Source organism: Porites lutea, chromosome 11 (assembly GCF_958299795.1).
Source record: "Porites lutea chromosome 11, jaPorLute2.1, whole genome shotgun sequence".
NCBI classification, from domain to species: domain Eukaryota; kingdom Metazoa; phylum Cnidaria; class Anthozoa; order Scleractinia; family Poritidae; genus Porites; species Porites lutea.
In genome coordinates this window covers 21,131,577-21,145,913 of record NC_133211.1, presented here as the reverse complement: position 1 = coordinate 21,145,913, position 14,337 = coordinate 21,131,577, and the positions used below count along the sequence as shown (strand labels likewise).

The following is a 14,337-nucleotide window of genomic DNA, read 5'->3' as shown; positions in this document are numbered from 1 at the left end:
AAGGGAAGGGAAAGGGAGCTTTGTGAAAGGGAGTGTTAGGCGCGAGAGAGAACGCAAGGGGCGCGCGAGGAAGGAGGGAGGGAAACGCCTGCCAGGAAACCATTGTTTTCTACCAAGCGAATGTTAAAATCCTGATTGGTCAAAATTTGATAAGATCTAAATAGCTTGTTCTAATTGTTCACCTACATGTCGTTCAGTAACTTGAGTGTTACCATTCACAACTAAACATATGTCGTTGGTGAAGCGTGTTGAGATTTCTCTACGGGAATTCATCGTTAGAAGGCATCAATTTCAGCTTCAAAGGAGAATACAAAAAAAGCAGTTAAAGAACCGTATGAAGGAAAAAGCCGGTCAGCAGTCCAGATGAGTTTTACTGACTGGTTCTGAAAAGTATTATCTCCCAACGGCTTGTCGGTTTTACTCGCCAGAAGAAAGAAACGAAAAATCATGCTTCCAGTGTGCTGTGTGTGTGTTTGACCCGCGTTATCAACGGCAAGATAATTGAAGACGAAGCGATCTATAACTTTTCAGTTGTCTTTTGGCGATTTTTGGTCGAGGACTTCTTCTTGCCGGTTATAAAACCGCCAGGAACTTACTTTAATAATAAATTGTTGCCTTCTTGCAGATCTTCGAAGTTCATCTTTTCTTTTCCCGCCACCAGCGTTCTTTCAGCTCCGCTGGATCCAGTTCGTCCTGATAGAAATTCAGAGGGCGTGACGGCAAAGTGTTTTAATTTTTCTTAGACAAACCTTGCATTGAAAGTTGCGAAGAGCCGCTACATTTCTTATTAAATAGTTTTGCAGCCCGATTCCTTCAGCAACAACTTGAATAGATTTATGCTTGATTTTATGTAACTCGGCACGCGTCGCTGCAACTTTCAAGGAAGATTCCTTCGATGGACGACCGCATTTGAACTTTTTTTTTAGATTTCTTTAGAAAAACAAAAGAAAAACAGTGCGAGAAATACGACTAGCATACGTGCATCGCGGCCAGACTTATTTGACAGCTAGTCATTCCCAGTTGCGTTATTTGTGTTATTTTTTTAATTAGTAGGCGGAATGGCGAAAACAATGGTTTCTTTGCAGGCGTTCCCCTCCTCCCTCCTCAGTCCCTCCCGCGTGGTCTCGCGCCCTAATTCCCTTTCCCTTCCCTTTAGAATTGACTGCAAAACAGTCGGGTTTTTTTTCTCAAAATCAGTAAATGGCGGCGGAGAAAAGTTATGACTACCTCTTCAAGGTACTTCTTCTAGGGGATTCAGACGTCGGAAAGGCCAAAATTTTATTTCGCTTCGCTTCGCATCGTTTGAGACGAATGACGAAATTAAGTCGACGATAGGTAAGGAAAGTGTTGTTAATATAGGAATATGTAAGCCCTGCTTTTCCTCAAGTACAAGCGTAACAGTTGATTCCAGGCGTTCACTGCTTGACTATTCGCTGCTGCTGTGGTAGGTTGATAGTCGCAGCGCAAAGAAATATAATTTGTCTGAAACGAGCCATGGCATTTTTGCTTGTAATTATCGTGTGCGTCAAACTTAGGCAAAATGAAGACTGCAACATATTCAATAGTTTTAACACAGTACTGGCACTGATTTAATATACAGTACATTGATATTTGCCGTCCCACTTTTATCAAACGTAAAATATGCAAAGTTATTGCCTCCAAAATCCTATACATTTTAAATAACTATTATGTCATAGCCTGGGGCAGGAGCGGCTCCTGCCTCAACAGGTCAAACATCAGCTACCAAATATAGAGTACATTTGCTCTCTAGTCTAGGATAGTCAATAAGTATAAGTATAAGTATAAACAAACTTACAAAAATGTGTCAAAGCTTGGGATATACTTTTAAATAACTTCAAATGCTTGTTGCGTGACATTGCCCCCTCCGAAAGTAACGAGTCCCCCCGAAAGTACCGATAAAATTTCACAGGTGTTGGCAAATCTCCCGAAAATAACGACCCTCCGATAGTAGCGACCACAAAACGATAATGATAGATAATAAGACATACCGAACTGGTTCTCGGAATACCGTAGCCTCAAAAAGTAAAGTTTTTTGCGGATTTATACTGTTCTTACGCGCGCTCGACGGTCCCTAACTGAGAAAAGAGAAGGTCTAGGACTGGCTATATGTATATCCAAATCTGTTAATCTATAATCTATGTTAATCTTAATCTATCTGAGATAGCAAGGAGCCAGCCTCATGCAGCCTACACTGTTTTCATGAAGGGTTACAAATCCAAGAGTACCTATTTCATGCGTACAATAGAGTCGTTTGAAGATTACGTTGAACCTATCCAAGAGGCGATCGATGACTTACTTCTCCCAACACTATTCGGTCAAACGGAGCCCCTCCCCAGTGATCTGCGTCAGCTCCTTACCTTGACACCCGCTCAAGGAGGGCTAGGCGAACCCGACTTACGGTTTGAAGCTCCACAGCAGTTTGCTGCTTCTACGTCAATAACAGCACCGCACGTAGATTCTATTACCACACAGAGCATGGTCATGGTAGGAGGCGAGAATTCCACGGAGGAGTTGAGAAGACAACATCAAGCCTTGAAAACTGCGTCGGTGAAATTGAGAATGGAAATTATTGATTCCACTCTACCCTCGGATCTGCTGCGGTCAGTTAACCAATCGAGAGACAAGGGTGCGAGCTCATGGCTTACCGGAGTGCCTCTCGTCGATCAAGGCTTTGTGCTGAATAAACAAGAACTCAGAGACTCGCTGCGTTTAAGGTATAAAATGCCCCTGTCCGACTTACCAAGCAAGCGTGTTTGTGGTGAGAAGTATACCGTCTGCCATGCCCTGTCATGCAAAAAGGGAGGGTTCGTAGCGCAGAGACGCGATGGTGTTCGCAAAATACTTACCTCACTTATTGGTGAGGTTTGCATCAACGTTGAGGTCGAACCACAACTACAACCTCTCGATAATGAGTGATTCAACCTCAGAAGCGCGGTAACAAGTCCAGTCAAGACTGGACTTTAAGGCAGGGGGCTTTTGGTCTCGTGGAGTTACAGCATTTTTTGATGTCAGAGTAACGCATGTAAACACGATATGAACTCTCTTCCCTTTCAATAAGAACTGACATTTCCAAATTTGTATTGCTAAATATCAGCGTGCAAAGAAAGTACTGTCCGATAGCCCGGGGCTAGTGGATTTTGCTATCGGGCTAGTGAATTCTGTTTTTAACTTGCCCGACGGGCAAGTGAGGTTTTTTGAGGAATTTGAATAACAGAAGAACTGTGAAATCCATTCTGCTAGTCAAAAAGCTTTTGGGGCTAGTTGAAATGACGTCTGGGCTAGTAAACGCTAGCTTCAGCTTGCCCGAATGGCTAGCAGTAAAAATGATTTTCTTTGCACCCTGAATATATATACTCCTATAAAAAAAAAACAGTTGGTATAAAAATGCCAAAACTCTATTTCCCGTTTCACTCACTTTCCTAAAAGCCAATGGAAATATATCCCTCGCGAAACATTAACTTGCCGTTCCTAAAAGTTAAAAAGAGTACACCCACAAATAATCGATCTTATGACTTTTTTGGCTACAGTTTCGTCCCCCTTATCTTACAGGTCAAAGAGACAAACCCCGCGCGAGTCAAAAATAGGATTTCTTTCTTTCTCATAAACTAAACAACTTGAGCTTATCTCAAGATATCTCGAAAAACTTCCGCTCTAACTTTAGCAACAAACTGCAAGTTAACAACAACGTCGCAAAACCTTTGATAGGTACTTTAAGATCGAACGACCCGAACGCAACAAGAAAGTCGCGTAAGAAAGAAAGTCTCGTGTTGAAAATATTTCACTCGTTCGCTGCGCTCACTCGTGAAATATTTTTCAACACTCGAAGAGAAATTTCGTATCTCCGCGCGGCCATATAATATCCTCTATATATTAAAAATAAGGTTTTATGGGTCAATTAGGGTGGCAGAAAGTTCTAATGATAGACAGGGCGATTGCGATAGAGAGAACAATCAGAAAAATTCTCACTTTCGTAAAACGTTAGATTACTCCTAAAATTTCCGGACCATTGCCCGACCAGTCAGTTGAAAATGAAATAGGCCTTTTCAAAGAGTTTTTACTGAAAAACGTTCTCCTTCGTGCATACTATTCAGGATTTGACTGATCTGGCTGGAGAGTTTTGATTAAAAGGGAAATTTTCATTGCGACGGGAATGGTCTGGCCGGTCAGTTCTGACAAATGGAAAGCGCCCTAAGTTCCCCTAGGATGACCGAACAGATAAAAATTTTGTAGCGCCGCTTTGAATGCATTTCTAGATATCTAAAAGTACTCTAGATAGCCTTAAAAGTGCTTTCATCGTATTCTGGAGGAAACCGTGTATTCGGAGCCTATGAATGGTTAGCAATATCTTTCGCTAGGAGACCTAGAACAAAATGAATTTTTCTCCAAAAGTAAATCTTGCGGTTTTCTCGTGCCTTAACGAATAATTATTGTCACGTGACCAAAAATGGAAAATGAAAAAAATTGGCGAATTGGTGGCGAATTTACTTTGTTTGAACAAACAAATTAGTATTTCTGAAAGAGGATAAGCATACCTAACTTTCTACGTTTGGAATGAATTCAGCTGAGGTTTAAAATTAAAGTCTTGAAAAATTCAAGATTAAATTTGGGCGTTTAAAATGATGTTTTTCCTCATTATTTTTCCTTGAAGTGCAATGGAGGGTCATTCCACACGTGAAGTGTTAGAAATATTTAATATGAATAAGAAAAACGTAATAGCTCGATTTCCTTTTTTAAACCGGCCACCAATCGGTCAATAATTTACAATTTTTAGCGAAATGGTCACGTGACATATCACGTGACTGATTACCACAATATTTAAACTTTGAAATGTTAAGGATGATGAGTTCTTTATGTGTGCCAAATTTTGATTCAGCACCGTCATCAATGCCGAAGGTATAGCCAATAAATCATTTTCCACAGGTAAACCCCTTAGTCCCAGGCCTTAAACTACTTGAGGTATTGGACTCCCGTGCTTCGGTAGAAACGAGTGCGAGAATTCAAACGGTTCTCAGACATTTTCATAGCTTCAGTTTTCGCGTACAGTATACGTCATTTCTTGTTTTTTTTTCTTTTTAGGTATAGACTTTAAGATAAGAACAATTGAGATTCAAGGAAAGAAGATAAAGTTGCAGTTGTGGTATGCTAGTTTCAATTGATCTTTTAGCACTGGCTTTTTTGGTTGCTGGCCTAAGTTGTGGCTCTTTTACCGCTTCCTCTAACGGTACATATTTTTCCGTTACAGTTAACAAAGGTTAAAAAGTAATTTCTTATGTTATAAACAGTTGAATTGTAATAAGCATTTATCCTTTATACTTTTAATGCATAACCACCTCGATATTTCCCTGTATGCTAGCAAGAGGCCTCTTTTCCCTGATATTCGTCGGCGGGCGGCGGTTGGAGGGAGGGGAGGGGGGAAAGCCCGCCGAATACCAGGAAAAGAGGCCTCTGCTAACTGGGAATCTCGGGAAGAAATAAGTTATTATTTTAACACCTGCTGTATTATTAGTTGGAGCATACTATTAAAGCTTGGAATTAACGACAGAGTGACACTAAAAACTAAAAATAACAAAATTCTAGGGTCCAGTTACTATTTACAATAGCGAAGAACCCGCTGCCTTGTCCCTAGGCCTCATTATTCTGCGCGGCCAATGTGTTTCGGGTCACGTGGTCTGAGCTAGTAAATACACCACCGAAATGCCTTGACCGAGAAGTGCCTTGGAAGACGCCGTACAGGGGCTAGGTATGGCAATGTCTGGACTTGCTACAAGTCAACCTCTCACAAGTACTAAAAAGCGAGCAACCAGGTGAAAACGGACTTTTAGATAGTGTAGGCAATGTCTACCGTAGCGTCAGAGAAAAACAGGGAATTGTCGTTCATCGGCAACGTGTTTTATAAACAGTGACATCTCTGCGTTTTGTTTCATAGCACACGACCTCCTGAAAATCGCAAATGTAAGTCCCCAACAAGAAAATCATATTTTCACTATGGAAAAAATTAGTTCTCGCAAGCACGTTTCTACGGGAGTTTTATTTTGCGATCCGCAAGATAAAACTCTCACAAAAACTTCATGCCACCCGGTATCTTAGTAAAGAATTCAATAAAAGTTTAAGGGTACTTACTGTTCAGCTGGCGTTCACCATCAAGCAACAGGGGTAGTTCCCGATCTAGCTGTCGCTGGGTCGATAAAGAATAATTTTCTGTTTTGCCGCTGATTTTGGCGAGGCTTAACAGTTGTTGGACCGAAGTTCCTGGCTTGCTCGTTTAGGCCAAGAAACCCATAACTTTTTTCTTGAATGTTGAAAGTATCCGATACTCCTAGTGTCACGCCTTGTGGAGGGGCGGGCCTTTCGATTGGCCTTTTATCACCCGTTGTAAATACTAACCACAGCTTTCATTACTGACATCGATTAGCTCATATGTACTTTGGATGGCGAAATTGGAGAGCTAATTAACAATTATTCCAAAAGCCCAAATGGGCTCTGAGTCACTCGGCCTCATGGGCTATTGACTCAGAGGCTATGAGGGCGAGAGGAATAATTTTTTTAGTAAAATCCAAGTAGTTGGTCAAAAATATCGAGACAAAACAACTTAAAGAATGACTTTAATCCTTTTTTGCCGCCAAAAATCCGGCGCTTTTCGCTACTAGTGGGCTATAACATATAGCCTAGTAGTAGTAGCTATTTAGCTTCGTCCAACTAGAAAAACAATGTTTATGTACATAATATTATTAGGCAGGGAGACCGCTACAGCCCAGTCAATTACAGAGGATTCCACGTTAAAAAAAATAATAAGATAAAAAGATAATATAAAATGTATAACTGATGACTAAAGCTACTAATAGATAAAAAAATACAAAGGCGGAAGTTGTAATTGCTAAAAGCAGCACGACAGAAGGTGCAAGGAAGTCCTCGCTATATTGCACCTGGGACAGATTGTTCTCCACGATCTGATGTCATCAGCGTCGTATGGATCTAGAGCCTTATTGTACTATTGGAGTAGTAAACGTTTAATAGAAGCCAGAGAAATGTGATTTGTGCGTAACTCAGGGTGCAGAACATTTCAAGAGCGGCACGCGCGTATGAAAAATGAGCGTTGATAAGTATCAGTTCTACTTTGCTTAGGCCCCATAAGTAATAGCATTGCCACTCCATGACTTGGTAAATCTCGTTTTTAAAATTGTTTAGTAACCTGTGATCAGACGTTTTTTTTTTTTTTATATAGAAGGATAATAGTGAGAGGGCATGATCTCAGGCTAGTAACAAGGAGAGCAAATCTCAAGACGTGTCTTATTTTGGACAAAATGTGTCGTCCATTACGGCACATGTTATAAGTTTGCGTCTTATTTTTCGACGCAAATAGGATCCCTTTTTTATTAAAGACAAAGTGTTGTTGCTCTTGTAGGGATACAGCCGGCCAAGAACGCTTTCACACAATAACAACGTCATATTATAGAGGAGCGGTGGTAAGTTAAAGCGCTGACTTTTTGAGATATTCAGCTTCTTTTCTTCCAAGAGAAGCGAGTCTTACCTGTCAAATTATAAAAACAAAAAGTAGCATTCAAAAGGAACGTTTAAGGAGTACATATTGGAAGGATAATTCGTAAACACCTTACCAAGAATCATTTTAAAGTAAAGCTTAGAAGTTAGAATAAAGATAACATCTTATCTTGACTTATCTAACACGTATCAATTTGATACCGTTTCAATTCAGCTGCAGTCTTAATTCAACCAATGTTTTAAAATATATTTCTGATTTTTACAGGGTTTTGTGGTTGTATATGATATAACCCAAGAGGAGACCTTTGACAACGTTTTAAAGTGGCTATGGAACATTGAAGAGGTACAGTTAAGGCTCTCGTAACCTTGGCAATCCAAATAGGGTTTCATTCTTAGGCCAAACGTCGAACTTTTCATGAGACGATTTATAATATAATTTAGGTCGACCTAACCTAAGTTAAGTCGTCTGTTGGGTCAGACGTCGAACTTAAGACGCTTTGAACCAATCAACTGAATCAGACCAAAAAGTAATTTCAATAAATTTGTTCCCGAACAAGGCTTAATATATCTTGTCATACAATTTTTTTAAAAATATTATTTTTTTAGTTAGTCCAGGGGTACCGTTCAAAACCACTTAAACAAAGCGTTGTTAAACGTATTTTAGTATTTAAACGGTAGATATGGGCATATTTTTATCCCCTAAAAAATTTTCATCTGTTCGAATTTCCTAGCTGAAATTCTAGTGATCCGAAAATTATGGGCATCAGAACTTACCTTTTCGAAACTTTCAGCCAGAAAAGAGGCTCCCGAAAATTCTAGGTGACCTTTTAAGGGTAAAAATGCGTTAAAAATGGGCAATTATACCATTTTTTTAGATGTTCGAAATCCTAGGAGAGGCAGGCAAGCAAGGACATTTTACAACAAATGCTCCGAAAATTCTAGATCTCAAATCGTCTTCCGAACAGATACTTTCCGAAAATTGTCGTTGGGTGCCCCTGTTAGTCGCATGTGAAGATCGACCATTTGTCCCAGAGACGATCTTCAGACGTTCTATCCGTCTGGAGAAGACAGATAGAATGTGTTGCCTGTTGGACTCATTCAGACGAACTTAACTGAACCAGACGTCGAACGTTTCATGAACTTAACCGACTAGGTTTGGTTCGTCTCATGAAAAGTTCGACGTTTGACCTAAGCCTTAGGAGAGTAAATTTAAAGTCACCTCATTACTGCATGCCGACGATTCCGTCGTAGCCAGCTGGCATGATTACTAATTTCATATAGTAAACTTTCAAGATCGCTCGCAGAACCTGATAGATCATCATCATCATCACATAATCTAGTAAGAACGTCAGCAAGATTGCAAATTTTTCCGTAATGCTGAGGCTTCTTGTACTTAAGTGAATTGCAGAAAATTGAGGTTTGACAACACCATACAACCCGTTAATTTCGTCAATCGTCTAAAAATCCCATGTCGGAGATGATCGCTCTTAGTAATGGTAATTTTAAAATCGGGATCAGAAGACTCACGAACCATTTGCATAAAGCTATAGCATATCAAACATTAGAAGTAAATGAGTCAGATTAAAAATGTTACTGTAGATTTACTGCTCAAACATCTCAAGCTTGATATAGCTCACCGTCAATGTATGATAGCTTGCCACGATGAAATCTAGGTCTTTTTCCGTTTTCAAATACGCTGCTTCTTTTACATCAGATCTCAATTGTTTCTTTTTTTGACGGTCTTCCTATATATATTGGATCGCCTCCGAAACACGCACACGGTCACATAGGTCTCCAGTCTTCTTGATTAATCTCAACTCTATCCTCCCCGCAGACGTTCTTTAAGGTTCGTTCGTCACGCATTCATTTCTCCCCCAAGGACCGTCCGTGGGGGAGAAATGAATGCGTAACGAACGAACCCCAAAGGACGTCTGCGGGGAGGCTATCTCCACTCCGGAAGGTATAAAAACTTGGGCAAAACTGGTCTGGGAGAGCCATCGTCTTCAGTTGCTCCGGTCTTGTGGGCCTTCTCGAAGTTTGGTTGCATTTGAAGATCTTTCTATCATACAGCGTATCACGGAGCTCCACAATACAATTCTCGCCTGTGGACGCTGGGACATTATAAAATCTCAGATTGTAATCCGTAGAATGTCTCTCTGGTAATAATCATAACAACTTCTCGAGTTTTCCTAGCTTTACTGTCAAACTGTATTGTAAAATCATGTATGAAATGTCTGTATTCACCCTCGAATATGGTAAATTGTAGATCCTGATAGACGAGAGGTAGATCCTATAAAGCTTTATTTTGTAAAAAGATAAAGACGAAGGCCAAAAGCATGAAATAACACAGCCAGGAGAAAGGACGGACAGAATCTGAGAATGGCCAGCTCAGCGATAAAACCCACTGCAGTACGAAAACAGCTGCAAGTTTTATTCCCTCGCCGAATTCAAACAACTCCGTACGTACGACATCACAAGGTCACCCCTTAGTACCACTGGACACCCAAGTACCACATAAGGAGTTGCGTTCTCCTAATGTCGAACGTAAAGAAAACTAAGCGTTGCAAATTTTATTTATCCTTTTTAGAACACTAGTGTTTTTTATGGGCAGAGAATGTCTTCACCCTTTCACCCTTTATTTCTTTATACCCTTTTGCCATTCTATTTCAGCACGCAAGTGAAGGTATAAAAGAAAAGATGATCCTTGGTAACAATTGTCATATGGATAATAAAAGAGTTGTCAGCCGGGAACGCGGAGAGCAGGTAGGTTTAATTGAAGTGTAAGACATTTCACATTAACCCTTTAAGTCCCGATAGTGACCAACATCAATTTTCTCCTAACAATATCCAGTAATTGTCAAGAGATACAGTTATGAGAATTAACAAATGACCACCAAAGAGAAAATACCTTGATCTGTTATTAAATTCTCTCAACTGATTCTTAAAGGAAATGTATGGAGATCAGTTTGGAGAATTTGTATGTTGATATTGGGACTTAAAGGGTTAAGGGCCTCTTCACGTGAGCCCGGTTGACCGGGCTCAGTGGCCGCCCTCCCCGGATCCGACACTGGGGCTGGCCCTCTTACCGCTGGACGAATTTCGCCTTTGGGTTCATATGAGAAATTTCAGCCCGGTTTCCGAGATGAAAAAAGGCCAAAGATCCTGATGACGAGTTCTGGCGCCAAATTCGAGAAAGAAAGCTGAAACATGGAGAATCACAAAAATTATAACTTTCGCGCCTATCATAGCTTCGGCAACTCTTAAAACTGTATCACTGCAGTTAAATGGGATGCTTATGATGGCAAAATACAGCAGGCAATTCAAGACGATACCATCCAGACCGCCAGAATTCATCCCGCTTTCATCCTGGTAACCGGGCAGAAGTGTTCATATGGCACGATTTCCAGCCCGCTTACCGAGATCTCGGGAACCGAGCCAGCCCGCCCTCTAATATGAACACATCGAAGACTTAACAAAGGATTGATTTATAGGTAAGGCGAAATCTCGGAAACCGGGCCAGCCGGTCAACCTGGCTCATATGAAGAGGCCCTATGTCCACCAATCAGATGCAACTATATAATATTTGGTACCCTAAATGTATGGTAAAAAGCGCAAAAAAAGAAAAAAAAAAAAGAAAAAAAAAAACATTTCACTTGTCTTGCAACATTGCAGCAAAACGATTTCAATGCGACTTTGCGCGTTTTACCTCCCACATCAAACCTATTTTGTAACAAATCAGGTTGTTAACAGGTTTGAACGTGGGTGGTGAAAGCGCAAAACGCTTTTCCACTCCGGTTTTGCTAGCCTGAATTTCATCCGATTACTTCCAGTCGTAATATCATAGGTGACGAATTACTCCCTAATTCTGGCGAGAAATTTCAGCGTTAATTTGATGTGTAATTTCACATGTGAAATTACAAAATTGCCATGGCAACCTAACGTACGTCTCAGTGTCAAGATGCCGACGAAGTTTTAAAATGTAATGAATGAAGATGTTAGGGCACAAAAAGACGCTTTAGAAAACCTGAACACACGAAAGAGCACATTAAGAAGGATTCTAACAGGTATTTTGTCGAAAAACTCTGAACTTAAGCCAAATTTAAGCTCTAAACGTTGCAGAGAGTGCAGGAGTTCTCGATCGATACGATCCTGGATAAACATGTCAAAAATCCAAGATAGCTAACGTAATTCGTCACCCATAATATTAATAGGTAATCAAATGGTGACGAGGGGGGAAATTAGGGAATAATTTCACGCGCGTTTTGTCCAAATCCTAATAATTTCCCTCGCCTAAAGGCTCGGGAAATTATAAGGATTTGGACCAAACGGTCGTGAAATTATTCCCTAATTTCACTCGTCACCATTTGATTACACATACTTATTACGTTGCTGAGAGGAGAAAACGACTCGAAGCAATCGGGAGAAATTAAGGCTACCGTTTTGCAGCACTGTTGCAAAACGAGTTGCACGTTTTTTGTTGCCCGTTTTACCGAACTGAAAGGCAATCATGACCACCAGTCAAGTTGTTTCGACACATTTACGTCCTTGCTACAGTTTCTGAATCGGCTCAGGTACATTCCCCTTCATTGTTTCTTTTTCTTCTGGTTTTTTCCATGTATTTATTCATCCTTATTGTACTTACTTGTGGGTGCCCATGTTATTGTGATGTTGGGAAGACAAGTGGATGTCATTCTTAAAAGCCGAAATAACCATAATTTAATAGCAATAAAAATGTGGAGAAAAGTTTTGATACCTGTTTTTTTCTTCCTTCTTTGCTTTAGCTGGCCAAAGAGCACGGCGCCCGGTTCTTTGAAGTAAGTGCCGAAGAGAACATCAACATCGAGGAAGCCTTATTCAACCTAGCTGAAAATATACTTAACAAGAGACTGTCCACGGACGATGAGGAAACTTCTCAAAACATACGCGTCAGTAATACCGAAGAGAAAAAAGGGAGGTGTTATTAAAAACACTCAGGCCCGCCCCCGTTCACACGCATCCGGATATTTTTGAATTCGCAAATCTTTCTTTGCGGATTCAAAAATCGTTCCTCCCTCTCACTGAGCGTATTCAAATCGAATTTGCCCGTCCACATGTATCCGGATTCACTCTCAGTTCCTCAGCAAATTTTTAAAACGATCTACGGCTCATGCGAAAATTTTCTGGCCATTCTTCATCAATAACTGCTTCGTTGACAAAATTGTTCTACATGTACCAGTTCACTTGTTTAACTCGTTTATGGCGTCCAATTCGTCCGTCCGTAATGGAGAGAAGGTTCAGTATGTCGAGTCGCCGTTTGAAGTGTACAGTAATCATATCTAGGTGTAACTACACACTCGTTATAAGACTTGAAACTGAAGTCCAAGAAGTAAAGAAGTGTTAACATTGCGCTCGGTACCATCTTGGAATATATGCATTCACGGTAAAGAACAGGGCTGGATGGATCCGGATTTAGCCCGGGGGGGGGGGGGGTACGTTAGGAATTTCTGGGTGGGGATGTGCCGCTGGGACCCTGGAACCCTTAACCTATGCCAGAGCTACTTCCGCTGAATTTTGCTACCCTATACTAGAGTAAACTCCCCAAATCCCCCCTTTCCTAGAGTAGCTGTTTTCCAGAAACTACTGAGGTCACTAGCACAGTCTAGCCAAAACAAAACCTTATACCACAATCCCTAGTCTAGGTAAAATCTTCAACCAACTGATCAGTTTCCTGAAAAATGATAACCTATTCTAGACCCAAACGCTCTGATTTATATACCATATCCTAGAGTAAACTACTTGAGAACCATACCCTTCACAGCGGCACATACCTATATAGCCCATATATGGCAGTACCCCCCCCCCCCCCCATACGATTTTGCGAACTGTAGCTTTGAATTTCTTCTAGCCTGTTCCAAGCGTTCAGATAGTGGAGAGCGGTGCGAAGTAAAGAAAGCGATGAAAAGTAGAGGGGGCTTCGCACCGCTCCCCACTATCTGAAAGCCTGGAACAGGGTAAATTTCTTCAAAAGTTATTGTTCATTTAAGAAGCTATACCAAATACTCCACTCATTGTTTCACCCGATTATCCAGACACCGCGAAACTCGACTGCGCCATGTACCCACTTGTGGGTGTCTTGACTTACATCGGATGAAATAAGCGTGTCGTGTTTGATATTGCGTCAGTTCCATGTAGGGTTTTAATCCTCTCAAACTATATTGTATTTAGCTTATTGTTTGAAATGTGAGAGACACTCCAACATTTGAAAGAGCTTTACACGGATAATTTCATTTTAGCTCGTTGCCGAGTTGGCATTTTAAATTAGTGGTTACAAAAATGCTGCTGAGTGTCCTGAAGTGCAAGTAAGCTATTTTTGTCTAAAGAACAGCAAGCAACTCAGATATTGGTTATCACCATTAGTAAGAATCAGGCCATACTGTGTCAAATTAATATTAATACGTATGTATTTAAGGAGGAGAGTTTGTTCAAGAATGCAGACAGTTTTCACGATTACTTCTATCATTCTCCTGAAATTAGATCCTGGTCAGTCTTCGGGCTTTATAAAACTAGAGGGCCTGAATTGATGGGGGAGGGGGGAGGGGAGGGGAGTACAAATGTCAGGCTTTTTGTCAGTTGTCAGTTAAAAATTATCAGGGGTTTCAATAAGCACCGCCGACCGACGAAACGCGTCGGCTACATGGCTCAGAGGAGTCGGCTACTTTTTCCTCCTAAGAGGAAGCAACTACAATCTTAGACACAACTCTTGAGAAAATTGCATACTTGGGGGGCATTATTTCTAAACTTCCTAGCAGACCGATTCTTCCCTACCCCCCTCCCCCTAAA

At 40.8% G+C, this 14,337-nt stretch overlaps 1 protein-coding gene across 1 annotated transcript; it reads left to right on the top strand.

Annotated features, from left to right (window-relative positions):
- Positions 1-229: 229 nt before the first annotated feature.
- On the top strand, positions 230-13,356 carry LOC140953324 (ras-related protein Rab-10-like). The gene is made up of 8 exons (XM_073402817.1): positions 230-350; positions 626-686; positions 1,250-1,335; positions 5,098-5,158; positions 7,424-7,484; positions 7,784-7,861; positions 10,189-10,281; positions 12,300-13,356. The coding sequence occupies exons 1-8, from the start codon at positions 230-232 to the stop codon at positions 12,480-12,482; spliced, it is 744 nt and encodes a 247-aa protein (XP_073258918.1). The 3' UTR covers positions 12,483-13,356.
- Positions 13,357-14,337: the final 981 nt, after the last annotated feature.